We start from the raw sequence: 17,134 nt of genomic DNA on the forward strand, positions 1-17,134 counted from the left end.
CCACAGCCCCACAACTCTGCCAGGGAAGAGCTTTCCCCTCCCATCTGAGCTGACCCTGCCCTGGTGCAGCTTGAGCCCATTTCCCCTTGTCCCATCTCCTGTCCCCTGGCTGAAGAGACCATCGCCCACCTCTCTGCACCTTCCTGGCAGGTCAGTGGAGGCGCTGAGAAGGTCTCCCCTCAGCCTCCTCTTCTCCAGGCTCAACACCCCCAGCTCCCTCAGCTGCTCCTCACAGGATTTGCCCTCCAGCCCCTTCCCCAGCCTGGTTGCCCTTCTCTGGACTCGCTCCAGGACCTCCATGTCCTTCTTATGGTGAGGAGCCCAGAACTGGACCCAGCACTTGAGGTGCAGCCTCCCCAGTGCCCGGTCCAGGGGCACAACCCTGTTCTCCTAAAGCTCTGAAGCACCACGTGACCGATCTCACAAGCCTGGTGCAGTGGAAATTACGTTGTTCCAAGCCAAGAGCCATGTCTGTCCTGCTTCCATCAGAAATCCCTGCCTAAGAAGAAACCAAACCCTGACCTGAACCACAGGAGCCCTTCCCTTCCTCAGCCTCAGGAAGGTGTCACACCTCACCCCACCCCAGGCGTGGCCGTGCTGTCTCCCACCATCACCATCCTCAGCCACAGTGCAGGGAGGAAAACCTGCGTCCCTGTTACGCTTGGGTTTGACATCATCCAGTGTCCTGATCCACGTGGCACAGAAGAGAGTGGGAAGGGCTCTCCCTACAGAGAGAGGCTGAGGGAGCTGGGCTGGTTCAGCCTGGAGAAGAGAAGGCTGCAGGGGGACCTCATTGCAGCCTTCCCGTCCCTGAAGGGAGCAGAGAAACAGGAGGGGAATCGGCTTGTTAAAGGGCAGAGACTGGCAGGACAAGGGGGATGGAGTGAAGCTGGAGGAGGGAAGGGTGAGATGAGATATTGGGGGAAGTTCTTTCCAGAGAGAGTGGTGAGGGGCTGGAAGGGGCTGCCCAGAGAGGGGGTGGGTGCCCCATCCCTGGGGGTATCCAAGGCCAGGTTGGATGGGGCCCTGGGCAACCTTGTGTAGCTCCAGGTCTGGAGGTTGGTGTCCCTGCCTGTGGCAGGGGGTTGGAGCTCTGTGATCCTTGGGGTCCCTTCCAACCCAGACCAGTCTGGGATTCTATGATTCTGTGCAGGGCCTGGTGACATCCCATGCAGACCATGGAGAAGGGCTTCTTCTCTCCACAAGCCATTGGGTGCCCTGTGCGTCCCCACCGCCCTGGATCTACGCAGCACGTTGCTTTTGCAGCACGAGCCCCCTCTGGAGACTGGATCACACACAGAGTGACGGATTAAATCCGATTATCCAATTAAGGGAGTGGTTATAAATCAAATCCATCAGCCAGGCTCAGTAAAGCCGGGGCTGCGGCACACGGTGAGCCTCCTGCCAAGGAACCTGCGGCGGCCAGCGCGGAATGGGAGGCACACGGAGCCCGGGAAGCAGCTGGGAACAAGATCCACACCAGCACTGGGATAAAAAGGGAAAGGAAGCTGGGGGGGAAGTTCTTTCCAGAGAGAGTGGTGAGGGGCTGGAAGGGGCTGCCCAGAGAGGGGGTGGGTGCCCCATCCCTGGGGGTGTTCAAGGCCAGGTTGGATGGGGCAATAGCTGGGAACGGGATCACTACCAGCACCGGGATAAAAAGGGAGAGGAATCAGTGGGAAGACATCGCTGTCTCCAAATTCCCTGTTCTGGAAGGAGAAGCCATGCAAGCGGGGGCGGCAGGGCTGCAGGGGGAGGAGAAGGGGGGGGATGGAGCCTCTCCTTGCTGCCCTTCGGCCTCACAGCCCAAGGCTGTGGGTATCAAGCACGCTCAATAAGAGGAAGCTCCATAAAGGGCGGTGTGGGGATGCGCAGGGACACCCTGCCTCAGGACCATCAATCACAGACACCCAATTAGCCCGGCCTGCTGCCCCCGGGCATGGCAGAAGGTGTGGGATGTGTTTGCTGAGGCAGCTGGGGGGGATGCTGGTTTCTTTCAGGATGCCCCTCCTGCTTTGTTAACTTGGCTGCTGTGGTGGGTTTCAGTGTCACTGCCCGGTGTGGTGCTGGCAGCTCTGTTAAACACATCCGGGGGGGACTCAGCCCCCTCCCTGGGCAGCCTGTTCCACAGCCCCACAACTCTTCAGGGAAGAACTTTTCCCTCCCATCTGAGCTGACCCTGCCCTGGTGCAGCTTGAGCCCATTTCCCCTTGTCCCATCTCCTGTCCCCTGGCTGAAGAGACCATCGCCCACCTCTCTGCACCCTCCTGTCAGGTCAGTGGAGGTGCTGAGAAGGTCTCCCCTCAGCCTCCTCTTCTCCAGGCTCAACACCCCCAGCTCCCTCAGCCGCTCCTCAGAGGATTTGCCCTCCAGCCCCTTCCCCAGCCTGGCTGCCCTTCTCTGGACTCGCTCCAGGACCTCCATGTCCTTCTTATGGTGAGGAGCCCAGAACTGGACCCAGCACTCGAGGTGCAGCCTCCCCAGTGCCCAGTCCAGGGGCACAATCCCCTCCCCAGACCTACTGGCCACACTGTGTCTGACACAAGCCAGGATGCCATTGGCCTTCCTGGCCAGCCGGGCACACTGCTGGCTCATGGTCAGTCCCCCAACACCCCCAGGTCCTTTTCTGCCTGACAGCTCTCCAGCCAATCTCCCACAAGTCTGTAGTGCTGCTCGGGGTTGTTCTGTCCCAGATTTGTGGGGTTGCCCCATGGAAAATAACTGCGTCCCCTCTTTTCCTCTACCCCAGGTTTGCAGTGAGATTTTCTGGCTGGGAGAGATCATCCCCCACTCTGCTCCAAAGACGCCCCACACCCTCAAAGTGCTGAAGGTGCTGAAGGGATGCTCAGAGCCACCAGCTATGCTCAGCATCCATGTGTCCAAATCCTGCTCCGGTCCTTCCTTCCCCCCAGCTCTGAGGGTTCCCTGTTCCTGGGAACCACACAGCACACAGCATGGGCCCAGCACAGCCACAAGTGTCCAGGCTGCTCGTTTATCCCCCAGGCTTATTATGCCTTTATTATTAGTCATATTAAGGGGAAAGGCAGCAGCTCTGGGGTGTCAGAAGGGAATGCTGGTGAAGGAACTGCTCCGGGCTCGTGCTGCTCACAGGGCTCTTACAGCTAGAAGCCACCATGTGTTTTCCCAGCTCCACAGCACCGACAGCTGATGCTTCTTGCCAGGGAGAAAGAGGTTTTTACTGGCAAAGGAAAGGATGAAAGGAGCTCAGGAAGTAGTGTTGCCTTCTATTGGCTGGCATCCACCCAGCCGAGCTGAAGCTCGGGTGTCGTAGGATGAATCAACACCCAACGCACCAGGAGGGTGGCTGGAAGTGACTCAGAGTTTCACAGACTCCCCAGGCTGGTGGGGCTGTCAGGGACCTCTGGAGATCCCCCAGTCCCACCCCTGCCAGAGCAGGGTCCCCTCCAGCAGGCTGCACAGGACAGCGCCCAGGATCACGGGGCTGGGATGGCTCCAGAGATGGAGGGAGACTCCCCAAGCTCTCTGGGCAGCCTGGCCCAGGGCTCTGCCACCCTCCCAGCAAAGAAGTTCCTCCTCAGGGTCAGGGGGAACTTCCTCTGCTCCACTTTGTGCCCATGGCCTCTTGTCCTGTCCCTGGGCACCCCTGAACACAGACTGACCCCTCCTCCTGAGCCCACCCCTCAAGGGTTTCTCAGCACTGAGAAGATCCCCCTCAGTCTTCTTTTCTCCAGGCTGAACAGCCCCGAGTCCCTCAGCCTCTCTGGGTCAGAGAGATGTTCTGGTGTCCTCAGCATCTCCACAGCCCTTTGCTGTCCCCTCCCCAGGAGCTCCCTGTCCTTCCTGCCCCGGGGAGCCCAGCCCCACACACACTGTTCCTGATGAGGCCTCCCCAGGGCAGGGCAGAGCAGAGGGGCAGGAGAACCTCCCTGACCTGCTGCCCACACTTCTCCTGACACCCCCAGGACCCTGTTGGCTTTCTTGTCCCCAGGACACATCACTGGTCATGGTCAGCCCGGTGTCCCCCAGCACTCCCAGGGCTTTTCCCACAGTGCTGCTTCCCAGCAGCTCACCCCAAACTGTCCTGGTGCTGGGGGTTACCCCTCCCTGGGGCAGGACCCAGCAGGTGCCCTGGTTAAATACCAGAAGATCACTCCTTGCCCAGCTCTCCTGCTGTGCTCAAAGGTGAGGGGTGGATACCACCCCCACCAGTGCCAGCTGCACTCCAGGAAAAAGAATCCCAACTGGAAGGGCTGCTGGGGCCTGGGGACAAAGAAGAAATCATCCACCTGCCCTCCAGCTCTGCTCTGCTCTGCCCTGGTCAGGCCCCACCTGGAGTCTTGTGTCCAGTTCTGGGCTCCCTGGGATAAAAGGGACAGGGATCTCCTGGAGAGAGTCCAGAGGAGGGACATGGAGATGATGAAAGGTCTGGAGCATCTCCCCTGTGAGGAAAGGCTGAGTGAGCTGGGGCTGTTCAGCCTGGAGAGAAGAAGCCTGAGAGGGGATCTGATCAATGGTTATCAATATCTGAAGGGTGGGACACAGGGGGACATGGCCAGCCTCTTCTCAGTGGCTGTGGGGACAGGACAGGGGGCGATGGCCTCAAGTTGGAGCACAGGGAGTTCCACACCAATCTGGGGAAGAACTTCTTCCCAGTGAGGGTGAGGGAGCCCTGGGACAGGCTGCCCAGGGGGGTGTGGAGTCTCCTTCTCTGGAGATATTCCAGCCCCGTCTGGACACCGACCTGTGTGACCTGTCCTAGGGAGCTGCTTTGGCAGGGGGGTTGGACCCGATGGGCTCTGGGGGTCCCTTCCCACCCCTCCAGCTCTGTGACATTGTGTGCACTGATCCAGCCCCTCTGAGCAGGAGGAGTTGGGTTTTCTCTTTCCCATGGCAAGCAGCAGCTCACTGGGAATGCTGTGCCCACCTCTGGGATGTGCCAGGAGCTGGTCAGGGCTCGAGGGAACCCCAGAGCTGTGGGATATGCAGGCAGGTGGCACCCAGGGGCTCCTACCTGCTCCCACGGTGGCTATGGCGCTCTCCTGGCCAATGATGTGCTCCTTGAGCCGCTGCTCCAGAGGAAACCTCCGGCGCTCCTCCACCTCCCTCCTGCGCTGCTCCTCCTGGAACTGTGGGAGGGAAGAGAATCTGGGTTGGGATCCATGGCTTTTCAGAGCGGGGTTTACCCCCTTCTCCCTCCCTCCCCAGGACTATGAAGCCCTGCACAGGTGCTTGATGGACGGACAGACAGCAGGAAGGAGCTGGGTGTGAGTCAGGAAGCACGGTGGTGTCTGTCCTTGGGGTGCTGTCTGTTTGTGGGGTGCTGTCTGTCCATGGGTACTGTCTGTCCTTGGGGTGCTGTCTGCCTGAGGGTGCTGTCTGTCCGTGGGGAAGGGGGATTGAGAAGATGGGAGCAAAGTGGGGTGAGATGTGGAGACCTGGAGAACCAACTCCTGGCTGGCTTTCTGAAGCTCCAGCTTGGGTTTTCCTGCCCCCAGCTCATGCAAAGAGCCAAAAGTGATGGTTTTCAAGGGAAAACAGGCTCCAAGCAGCCACCTGAGGATGTTCCCACCCCAGCTGAAGGTCCTTCTCCTTGGAAAGGTCCCTGAGAGGTGGCTTGGCCCAGTGGAGGGGACCCTGCCTCTGTGCCCCCTGCCCATCCCAAGGAAGCTGGTGGGGTGGGAGGCGACTGCCTGCTCACCGGGGTGCCACCAGCCCCAGTGAGTCCTTACGGCAACAAAGAGAGATGGGAGAGACCATCAGAGGGATGGGACTGGGCCCAGTAGCCATGGGGGAGGAGCAGTGGAATGGCGAATGGAGACCTAGATGAGTGGAGACCAGTCCTGGGCTGCGTCTCTCCCAGTGTCCCCATCCTGGGGCTACATCCTTCCCAGTGTTCCCATCCCAGGGCTGCATCCATCACAGTGTTCCCATCCTGGGGCTGCATCCTTTCCAGTATCCCCATCCCAGGGCTGCATCCCTCCCAGTGTCCCTATCCCGGGGCTGCATCCTTCCCAGTACTCCCATACCAGGGCTGCATCCTCCCCAGTGTCCCCATCCCAAGCTGCGTCCCTCCCAGTGTCCCCATTCTGGGCTGCATCCCTCCCAGTGTCCCCACACTGGTTTCCCAGTCTGCTCCTATCCTTTCAGCCCTGGGTTCAGGGAGATTCAGGCCTGGGAACCCTTTGAGGCCAGGCGAGCACAGCACCAGCACTCCCAGAGCTTCTCCCTTCCTTTATTCATTTATTTAACCCCCCCACAGCCCCCCCTGCCACCATCAAACCCACCCAAATAAATCCCAACCCCCCCGTAAGGTGGGAACGGAGCCGTAAATCAGGGGGCTGGGCTGGGATGCGCCCGCGCGGTGACGCCGCCACCAATTCACCCTCCAGCAGCCACTGAACAGGAGCAATAAATTCTCAAAGACTCTCGGTGGAACGAGGGTCCTGGGGCGGATCCAGCCCCCCAGGAGTCCCCCAAATCTCCCCCCCTCCTCCAGCTGAGGATCCATCACAGCCCAGCCTGTCTGTCTGATGGGTTAGACACGGCGCTGCCCGGCACGGCGGCTGCGGGAGATGGATCTCCTGCTCTGCTCTGTTAGTGAAGCTCTTGGGGAGAGGTTTTGGGGCTCCAGAGACCATTCACCAGGCTGGTAAGTCGCCCATTCCACCCCACCCCACATCTCCTCCATGAGATGTGAAGGGTTTGCAGAGAATCCCCAGGTTGGAAAAGACCTTTAAGGTCCTGAGTGCAACCACGCCTGTCCTCTGCTGACCCCCATCCCTGAGCACCTCATCTCCCCAGCTGTTAAACACACCCAGGGGGGTGACTCAGCCCCCTTCCTGGGCAGCCTGTTCCAAGCCCTGACCCTGTCTCAGGTCCTGACCCTGTTCTAGGCCCCTATTCCAAGCCCATCCAAGGCCCTGACTCTATTCAGGCCCCTGTTCCACAGCCCCACAACTCTGCCAGGGAAGAACTTTTCCCTCCCATCTGAGCTGACCCTGCCCTGGTGCAGCTTGAGCCCATTTCCCCTTGTCCCATCTCCTGTCCCCTGCCTGAAGAGACCATCGCCCACCTCTGCACCCTCCTGGCAGGTCAGTGGAGGTGCTGAGGTCTCCCCTCAGCCTCCTCTTCTCCAGGCTCAACACCCCCAGCTCCCTCAGCCGCTCCTCACAGGATTTGCCCTCCAGCCCCTTCCCCAGCCTGGTTGCCCTTCTCTGGACTTGCTCCAGGACCTCCATGTCCTTCTTAAGAAAAGGGGCCCAGAACTGGACCCAGCACTCGAGGTGCAGCCTCACCAGTGCCCAGTCCAGGGGCACAATCCCCTCCCCAGACCTACTGGCCACACTGTGTCTGACACAAGCCAGGATGCCATTGGCCTTCCTGGCCACCCGGGCACACTGCTGGCTCATGGTCAGTCACCCAACGGCCCCAGGTCCTTCTCTGCCTGACAGCTCTCCAGCCAGTCTCCCCCAGCCTGTAGCGCTGCTCGGGGTTGTTCTGTCCCATGCTGGCAGCTCCATGGAGGATTCCCAAGGTCAGCGTGTTCCCTCATCAGAAGCTCTGAGAGGAGACAGTCCCATCTCCCTGCTTGGGACAGAGGTGACTTTAGACCCAACTCACATGTCTCCAGCCAGGAGCAAGTCTGGGACCTCGTGGAATCGATGAATCACAGGATGTGTTGGGTGGGAAGGGACCTTCAGAGCCCACCCAGTCCCACCCTGCAGTGAGCAGGGGCATCTTCACTAGAGCAGGTCACTCAGAGCCCCATCCAGCCTGACCTTGAATGTCTCCAGGGATGGGGCCTCCAGCACCTCTCTGGGCAACCTGAGCCAGGGATCCACCACCCTCAGAGGGAAGAGCTTCTTCCTAAGGTCTCATCTGACCCTGCCCTGCTCAAGGTTAACCCATCCCCCCTCGTCCTGTCGCTCCATGCCCTCAGGAACAGTTCTTCCCCAGCTTCCTACAGGCACCTTTCAGGGACTGGAAGGGGGTCTAAGGTCCCCCCAGAGCCTTCTCTTCTTCAGGCTGACCCAGCCCAACTCTCCCAGCCTGGCTTCACAGCAGAGCTGCTCCAGCCCTTGGATCATTTTGTGGCCTCCTCTGGACCTGCTCCAACAGGTCCCTGTCCTTCTTGTGCTGAGGGCTCCAGAGCTGGACACAGCACTGCAGGTGAGGTCTCCCCAGAGCAGAGCGGAGGGGCAGAATCCCCTCTCTCCATCTGCTGGCCACACTCCTTGGGATGCAGCCCAGGATGGGGTTGGCCTTCTGGGCTGCAGATGCACATTGGTGGCTCCTGTCCATCTCTGTGCCCATAATGGATCCTGCACTTGGCCTTGTTGAACTTCATGTGGTTTGCACAGGGCCACCTCTCCAGCTGGTCCAGGTATCTCTGGATGACATCCTGTTCCTCTGGATGACATCCCATTATTCTGGATGGCATCCCGTTCCTTTGGGTGAGATGCCACCCACCTGTGTGACATCCCGTCCCTCTGGATGACATCCCGTTCCTCTGGGTGAGATCCCATCCCTCTGGTTGACATCCCATCCTTCTTGATGACATCCTGCCCTTCTGGGTGACATCCTGGCCCTCTGGATGATACCCTGTCCCTATGGATGACATCTTGTTCCTCTGAGTGACATCCCATCCTTCTGGGTGACATCCCGTTCCTCTGGGTGACATCTCATTCCTCTGGATGACATCCCATCCCTCTGGGTGGCATCCCATCTTTCTGGGTGACATCCTGCCCATCTGTGTGACATCCCATCCTTCTGGGTGGCATCCTGTCCCTCTGGGTGACAGCCCATCCTTCTGGGTTCCTTCACCTCAGGACAGCGATTCCCAAGTGGGATGGGGCGTGTTCCACCCCACTCGAGGAGCCGGGGAGACTGAAGGGACCCTACTGAGATTCCCCATCCCTACAGCAGGTGTTACTGCCCAGGACGGGCCCTGGAGAGCGGTTGGGAGGAAGAGGAGGGCACAGCTCTCAGGGAGGAAGAGGAAGGCCCAACCAACCCACTGCAGGAGCTGGGGGAGGGGGGGTGTTTAAACCCCCTGTGTGTCACATCATCAACTTGTACCGACCCCTTTGGAAGAGGAGGAGGAGGTGCTGGGGGGATGAAGGCTCCCCAGGTCTCCTCAGAAGTTGTTCTGGCAGCGGGGGAGGCCACAGTCCCCCGAATTTGGGGCTCACCTTGGTCTCAGCTGCTCTCAGCAGGTCCATGACTTCCCCTGGGCGGGCGTAGTCCAGTGGCGAGTGTCCCATCTCGTTCCTCTGCAGGGGGTTGGCACCTACAGGGGGACAGAAAGGGGTCAGGGTCCCCTCCCAAATCCTGGGTCAGGGCTCGGGGTGTCCTAGGAAGGGTCCCCTCCCAAATGCTGGGTCAGGGATTGGGGCATCCCAGCCCGGGTCCCCTCCCAAATGCTGGGTCAGGGATTGGGGTGTCCCAAGCAGGGTCCCCTCCCAAATGCTGGGTCAGGGATTGGGGTGTCCCAGGATTAATCTCCTGGGAGGAGAGGCCTGTAAGGCAGAGACACTCAGCACCCATGGATGCCAGGACCCAACCAGGCACCGAGGGTAACGGGAAAGACCCTCCAAACCACCTCCAACCCCTCAAAGGGGCCTGAGGCAACTGTCCCACTGGTTCCAGTCATAACACAGGGAAGGGGAAGGGGAAGGGGAAGGGGAAGGGGGAGGGGAAGGGGAAGGGGAAGGGGTAAGGGAAGGGGAAGGGGAAAGGGAAGGGGAAGGGGAAGGGGAGGGGAAGGGGAAAGGCAAAGGAAGGGAAGGGGAAGGGGAAGGAAAGGGGAAGGGGAGGGAAGCATGAGGACTGGCTGGGAGCAGGAGCAGTGTTGCCATCAGGGATCTCTATTTGCTTCCAGAATGAAAACTGTTGCCCATCACCGCCGGCGCGGTGTCATTTCTGTCACAAGACCTGTCACTGCACATACAGGATGTGACCCACACAGGTGAGAGGATGAAACACTACTGGGAACCCCCCTCCCCACTGCCCAAACAGCCCCAGGGAGGGAGGAACAGCAGGGAGGGAGGTGGGAGGGATGTAAGGATGGAGGAGGAGGAGGAGGAGGAGGCAGAGGAGGAGGAGGAGGAGGGGGAGGAGGGGGAAGTTTTCCAGGTTGGAGAAGCTGTGAGATCCCACCCCAAGGTTTGTTTTCCTGGGCTTTACCCATAATACTCCCCAATACTGGCCTCATCCCCCTGTTAATGGCTTTGACGACTTGACTAATTGCTGTAATAATTGATAGAAGCCCGACTCCTCCGACGGGTCGATTCCAACCTCCAGCAAATATCCCACCCCAATAAATAACAGTGTCACTAGGAGGAGGGACAAGTGGCCAGCGGATCCTCAGCGCCCCGGCTTGACCCCCCTCACACACCCCCTTCATCCCCACCTACTCCTCCTCCTCTGCCCTCTCCCACCCCAGGCAGCTGGTGGCAGCGGTGACACCACCTTCATCCCCATCCCCACCTACTCCTCCTCCTCTTCCTCTTTCTCTGCCCTCTCCCACCCCAGGCAGCTGGTGGCTGCGGTGACATCACCTTCATCCCCATCCCCACCTCCTCCTCCTCCTCCTCATCCTCCTCCTCTGCCCTCTCCCACCCCAGGCAGCTGGTTCTGGCAGCGGTGACACCACGAAGGGCCGTCAACGCATCCCTTAATGGAAGGCAATTTGTCACCTCCCACTCGCTGTCGGGTGCTTGGAGATCGACACCTGGGCAACACCTCGGGCTGTGCGAGCCCAGTCGCCTCCTCCCACATCCCCCCCCCCTCCCCAAATTCCCTCCACGCTCGTATTAGGAGGCCCCAGCTTATAATATTTGATGAATAGCGCGGCGGTTGAGTCCCAGCGCCCGGCGCGGCGCCGCATCGCGGCGGCAGCTGCGGCAGGAAGGTCACTCATTGGGGAAATCTGTTCCTGTCAGCGGTATCGGGAAAAGTTTACGGAGTGACAGGCCTCAATTTTTCAAATTTTATTAACTCCATCCTCTGAACCATTTGTCTTGGATTCCTTCAGATGCTGGGGAGGTGTCGATAGGGCCTGGGAAAGAGGGGGGGGGTGTGAGATGGCACCCGCGTCCTCTGGTGTATGACTGGGGGGAGATGGGGCTGGTGGGATGAGGGGGAGATGGTAAAGGAGAGGGGATGTTGGAATCATGGAATCCCAGACTGGGCTGGGTTGGAAGGGACCCCAAGGGTCACAGAGCTCCAACCCCCCTGCCACAGGCAGGGACATCAACCTCCAGGCCTGGAGCTACACAAGGTTGCCCAGGGCCCCATCCAACCTGGCCTTGAACACCCCCAGGAATGGGGCATCCACCCCCTCTCTGAGCAGCCCCTTCCAGCCCCTCACCACTCTCTCTGGAAAGAACTTCCCCCTAATATCTCATCTCACCCTTCCCTCCTCCAGCTTCACTCCATCCCCCTTGTCCTGCCATTATCTACACTCTTAACAAGCCAATTCCCCTCCTGTTTCTCTGCTCCCTTCAGGGACTGGAAGGCTGCAATGAGGTCCCCCCCATAGCCTTCTCTTCTCCAGGCTGAACCAGCCCAGCTCCCTCAGCCTCTCTTCCTAGGGGAGCTGCTCCAGCCCTCTGATCATCTCCGTGGCTCCTCTGACCCCTCTCCAACAGTCCCACATCTTTCTTGTGTTGGGGCCCCAGCTCTGGACACAGGACTCCAGCTGGGGCCTCCCGAGGGCAGAGCAGAGAGGGACAATCCCCTCCCTGTCCCTGCTGCCACCCCTCTGCTGATGGAGCCCAGGATCCCATTGCCCTTCCGAGCTGCAAGAGCACACTGGGTGCATCCCAGGAGCATCCCACATGCTCCGTGGGTCTGGGAGCTTTGTGAGAGTCAGCGCTGCGTTGTGGTGCCTTAAGGTTGGGTGGAGAGATTTGGTGACTGGAGATGTGGCCAAGCACCTCAGGGAGGCAGGATTGGGTTCAGAGAGTCACCCTGCTCCAAAGATGGGATACTGAGAGGCTTGGGAGAGCCCCGGGCACCGCGACAAGGAGAGCAGGAGGTGTGAGGACCCGGTTTCGCCTCCTGTCCCAGTTGGAGCTGCTCTGGGACGGAGGCCACAGGGGATGGAGCTGCTCTGAAGGCCCTGTGGCTAAGGAGCCACGCAGCAGTTGGTGAGGTCAGAAGGATCAGCATCTGCTTGTCCTCATGCCCTGAAGGCACCATGGTCTGGGGGAGGAGACACCTGGCATGCGGGTGAGTCTCTGGTGCAGAAGACCATGAAAACCATCCTGCCCAGTCTAAAGCCCAGTCCAAAGCCATCCCCAGCCTGCTGGGAGCTGGGGGACCTGCTAACATCATCCCTCACGCTGTCAGGGATCCCCCTGCCCTGCACTGAGGAGCACCCCAAGCTCTGGCAGCAGGCTCAACACCCCTTCCCTCCACCAGAGCCACCACTTCAGACCCCTGGGAGCCTGTTTGGTGATGCCCACACTCTGGAGAGGATGTGGGGAGCACCCCTCTCCCTGCTGCTGCCTCTCCAGGACCCAATCCATGGCAGAATAAAACACTAAACTAATTTTGGGATGGGTTTTATTGGAGGAAGAGGACAGGAGATGCCTAGAAGCACCCAGCACCCCCTGAACCACAGAAGCTCCAAGCTAAACGTAACTCACAAGTTCCACCTCTACCACCACAGTCCAGTCCGAACAGCCACACAGCCAGGGAGTGATGGGGACGAAGCAAGGGGGATGGAGCGAAGCTGAAGAGAAGGGGTGGGTGCCCCATCCCTGGGGGTGTTCAGGTCCAGGTTGGATGGGACCCTGGGCAACTTTGTGTAGCTCCAGGCCTGGAGGTTGGTGTCCCTGCCTGTGGCAGGGGGTTGGAGCTCTGTGATCCTTGGGGTCCCTTCCAACCCAGACCAGTCTGTGATTCCATGATTCTATGAAGCAGCCCCCATCCACCCTCCCAGGGCCTGTGTGGTGCCATCAGCCATCAGCGCTGACGAGGAATGACATGATTATTGCTCCACGCTGCTCGTTAAAGTAATAGGAAGAGACTTGTGGCCTCCCGAGTGGCCGCTGATTGGATTACCATGATCACCCCTTTTCTTCCAGGAACACAAACCGGTTTTCCAATCAATAAGATGTGTATTCCATGGGCCATGAGTGGGAGAGGAGCCAGCCCAGGCCCTGGTCTCACCACCCTCTCGAGGACTATGGGAGTCGGGGTGCAGGGCAGCGCTGCACTCACTGGGCAAGGACCTGTGGGTCCTGCTGTGCCCCTGGACTGGGCACTGGTGAGGCTGCACCTCGAGTGCTGGGTCCAGGTCTGGGCTCCTCACCATAAGAAGGACATGGAGGTCCTGGAGCGAGTCCAGAGAAGGGCAACCAGGCTGGGGAAGGGGCTGGAGGGCAAATCCTCTGAGGAGCGGCTGAGGGAGCTCGGGGTGTTGAGCCTGGAGAAGAGGAGGCTGAGGGGAGACCTTCTCAGCGCCTCCACTGACCTGCCAGGAGGGTGCAGAGAGGTGGGCGATGGTCTCTTCAGCCAGGGGACAGGAGATGGGACAAGGGGCAATGGGCTCAAGCTGCACCAGGGCAGGGTCAGCTCAGATGGGAGGGAAAAGTTCTTCCCTGGCAGAGTTGTGGGGCTGTGGAACAGGCTGCCCAGGGAGGGGGCTGAGTCCCCACCCCTGGGGGTGTTTAACAGGTGGGGAGATGAGGTACTGAGAGATCTGGGTCAGCACAGGACAGGAACGGTTGGATTTGACGAGCTTAAAGGGCTTTTCGAACCCTGTGAGTCTGTGGTTCTGGGACAGGGAACGTGTCTTCCCAAGGGTGTGAGTTTCAGTGTGGCTCAGGAATGTCCTCACAGCTCAGCCAGGAGGCACCCAGAGTGAAGTGTGCCAAGGTACTGGCTGGGTGGACTCAGAGAATCAGAATCAGGCCGGTTGGAAAGGACCTGGAGGACCATTGAGTCCAACTGAAGGTCACAAGACCTTAGACGTGGCCCAAGTCCAGGAGGACTGGGAAAGGACAGGTTATCTCCAGCCAGCAATGCCCAAGGGCATCAAAGAATCAGGGAATCAGGGAATCTTCAAGACTGGGAAAGACTTCTAAGGTCATCGAGTCCAACCACCGGCCCAACAGCACCGTAACCACTGAGCCACGTCCTCAAGTGCCACAGCTCCCCAGGTCTGAATCCCCCCAGGGATGGGGACCCCACCATAGAACCACAGACTGGCCAGGGCTGGGAGGGATCTCAAAGATCATTGAGTCCCGCCCCCTGCCATGGGCAGGGACACCTCTCACCAGCTCCGGCTGCTCAAGGCCCCATCCAATGCGGCCTTGGACACCTCCAGGGAGGGGGCAGCCACCACTTCCCTGGGCACCCTGTGCCAGGGCCTCACCACCCTCAGAGGGAAGAATTTCTTCCCAATATCCAATCTAAATCTCCCCCCTTCCTGTTTAAACCCGTCACCCCTCGTCCTGTCTCCCTGCCCTTCTGAAAAGTCCCTCCCCAGCTTTCCTGTAGCCCCTTCAGGGACTGGAAGGTGCTGTAAGATCTCCCCAGAGCCTTCTCTTCTCCAGGCTGACCCAGCCCACCTCTCCCAGCCTGGCTTCACCCCAAACCCCTCATGGGGCCAGTACTGAAGAGGGAGTGGAAACCCTTCTCCAGTGACACAGAGCACTGAGGAATTGCTGAAGGAGGGAAAGGTTAGATGAGATATTGGGGGGAAGTTCTTTCCTGAGAGAGTGGTGAGGGGCTGGAAGGGGCTGCCCAGAGAGGGGGTGGGTGCCCCATCCCTGGGGGTGTTCAAGGCCAGGTTGGATGGGGTCTGGGCAACCTTGTGTAGCTCCAGGCCTGGAGGTTGGTGTCCCTGCCTGTGGCAGGGGGTTGGAACTCTGTGACCCTTGGGGTCCCTTCCAGCCCAGACCAGTCTGTGATTCTATGATTTAAGGGTGAGCGAGCGATCAGTGTCCACAGGGGAAGAAAGATGCCCACGGGCTGCCACCCATACGATGCCAGTTGCCACCACAGAGTCACTCAGGGCCATCTGAGGGACAGCGATGAGCTGAGACCACATGAGCAGTGCTGGGCACAGAGCTGCTGGGAGAAAGTTTGGGCACCACAGGACAAGAGGGTGTCCATCAGAGAGTGTCCAGAGGATGGGGAAGCGTCTGGGGGGAAGGCTCACAGGGAAAGGCTGAAGGTCCTGGGGTTGTTCAGCCTGGAGAATAGGAGGCTGAGGGGAGACCTCATGGGGTCTGTGTCTTCCTGCTGAGGGGAGCGAAGGGGCAGCGCCGATCTCTCTCCTCTCTGTGGGTACCAGGGCTGGAACCCGAGGGAACGACGTGAAGCTGCACAGGGGAGGTTTAGGCTGGGTGTCAGGAAGAGGTTCTGTCCTGAGAGGGGGGTCGGGCGCTGGCACAGGCTCCCCAGGGAAGGGGTCACAGCCCTGGAGGACGCTGACTCACTGTGGAACTGGAGTGGGAATTGGGTCCAACAGAAGCAGCTCCTGCCCAGCAGAGCAGCAATAAACTCTCTGCTTTGGGTCCTTCAGCCCAGAGGATGATTTAAATCACACCAGTCAGTGATGAAAGGCGCTGCCAGAGACCAGGGTGGAACCCTGAGCTCTGTGAGACACGCTCAGAGCACCGGTACCAGGGTAACAGCCATCCCTTGGGATGAGGCATCAGCCTGTTCCTGGCCGGGGGGGAGGAGAGAGGAGACCCAGGACACTGAGCTGTGTGGGGTGTGAACACGCTGCTTCTGTTTCGGATCCGCCTGCTTGGAGCTCCAGGAGCAGCAGCGCTTCTGCCAGCCAGGGTCCTGCTGCTGGGGTGCAGCACGGCACGGCATGGCACGGCACGGCAGAGCATGGCATGGCATGCCATGGCATGGCACGGCACGGCATGGCACGGCAGAGCATGGCATGGCACGGCATGGCATGGCACGGCACGGCACGGAATGGCATGGCATGGCATGGCATGGCATGGCATGGCATGGCATGGCATGGCACGGCACGGCATGGCATGGCACGGCAGAGCATGGCATGGCACGGCACGGCATGGAATGGCACGGCATGGCACAGCACGGCACGGCATGGCACGGAATGGCACGGCACGGCATGGCACGGCACGGCATGGCATGGCACGGCATGGCATGGCATGGCATGGCATGGCATGGCACGGCATGGCATGGCATGGCATGGCACGGCATGGCACGGAATGGCACGGCATGGCATGGCATGGCACGGCAGAGCATGGCATGGCACGGCACGGCATGGAATGGCACGGCATGGCACAGCACGGCACGGCATGGCATGGAATGGCACAGAATGGCATGGCATGGCATGGCACGGAATGGCACGGCACGGCATGGCACGGCATGGAATGGCACGGCATGGCATGGCATGGCATGGCACAGCACGGCACTGCACAGCATGGCATGGCATAGCATGGCACGGCACGGCATGGCACTGCACAGCACTCCATGGCACGGAACGGCACGGTACGGCATGGCATGGCACGGCACAGCACAACATCCCACCCCCTGCAGCTCTGGACAGGGACCACCACGGGCGCTGTGGGTCTCCCATGCCTCCCGCAGCACCATGGGCTCAGCCCTGATGATGAAGATGATGAAGGGGAGTCGAGCCTGTGAGTTTCCACACTCTGTGTGCAGGACCTGTCTTGTCCATGGAAATTGGGGCTGAGCTCCAGGCACCATGGAACCAGCTGAACTTATATCTATGTGGGAGGGTGAAGCCACTGGGGTGGGGGGACAAGATGCTTAGTCACAGAACCCCAGGCTGGTGGGGCTGTCAGGGACCTCTGGAGATCCCCCAGTCCCACCCCTGCCAGAGCAGGGTCCCCTCCAGCAGGCTGCACAGGACAGCGCCCAGGATCATGGGGCTGGGATGGCTCCAGAGATGGAGGGAGACTCCCCAACCTCTCTGGGCAGCCTGGCCCAGGGCTCTGCCACCCTCCCAGCAAAGAAGCTCCTCCTCAGGGTCAGGGGGAACTTCCTCTGCTCCTGTTTGTGCCCACGGCCCCTTGTCCTGTCCCTGGGCACCCCTGAACACAGACTGACCCCTCCTCCTGAGCCCACCCCTCAAGGGTTTCTCAGCACTGAGAAGATCCCCCTCAGTCTTCTCTCCTCCAGGCTGAACAGC

At 60.0% G+C, this 17,134-nt stretch overlaps 1 protein-coding gene across 1 annotated transcript in view; it reads right to left on the bottom strand.

The window, feature by feature from the left end:
- CLPB (ClpB family mitochondrial disaggregase) overlaps positions 1-17,134 on the bottom strand; it is a gene marked incomplete at its 5' end in the record, with an annotated part of 62,248 nt that overhangs the window by 18,907 nt on the left and 26,207 nt on the right. The window contains 2 exons of the mRNA XM_084280483.1: positions 4,991-5,105; positions 9,171-9,268. Coding sequence (XP_084136609.1) covers positions 4,991-5,105; positions 9,171-9,268 — 213 coding nt within the window. The remainder of the gene's footprint in view (positions 1-4,990; positions 5,106-9,170; positions 9,269-17,134) is intronic.

This window comes from Gallinula chloropus (assembly GCF_964237585.1).
Source record: "Gallinula chloropus genome assembly, chromosome: 1".
Taxonomy (NCBI): domain Eukaryota; kingdom Metazoa; phylum Chordata; class Aves; order Gruiformes; family Rallidae; genus Gallinula; species Gallinula chloropus.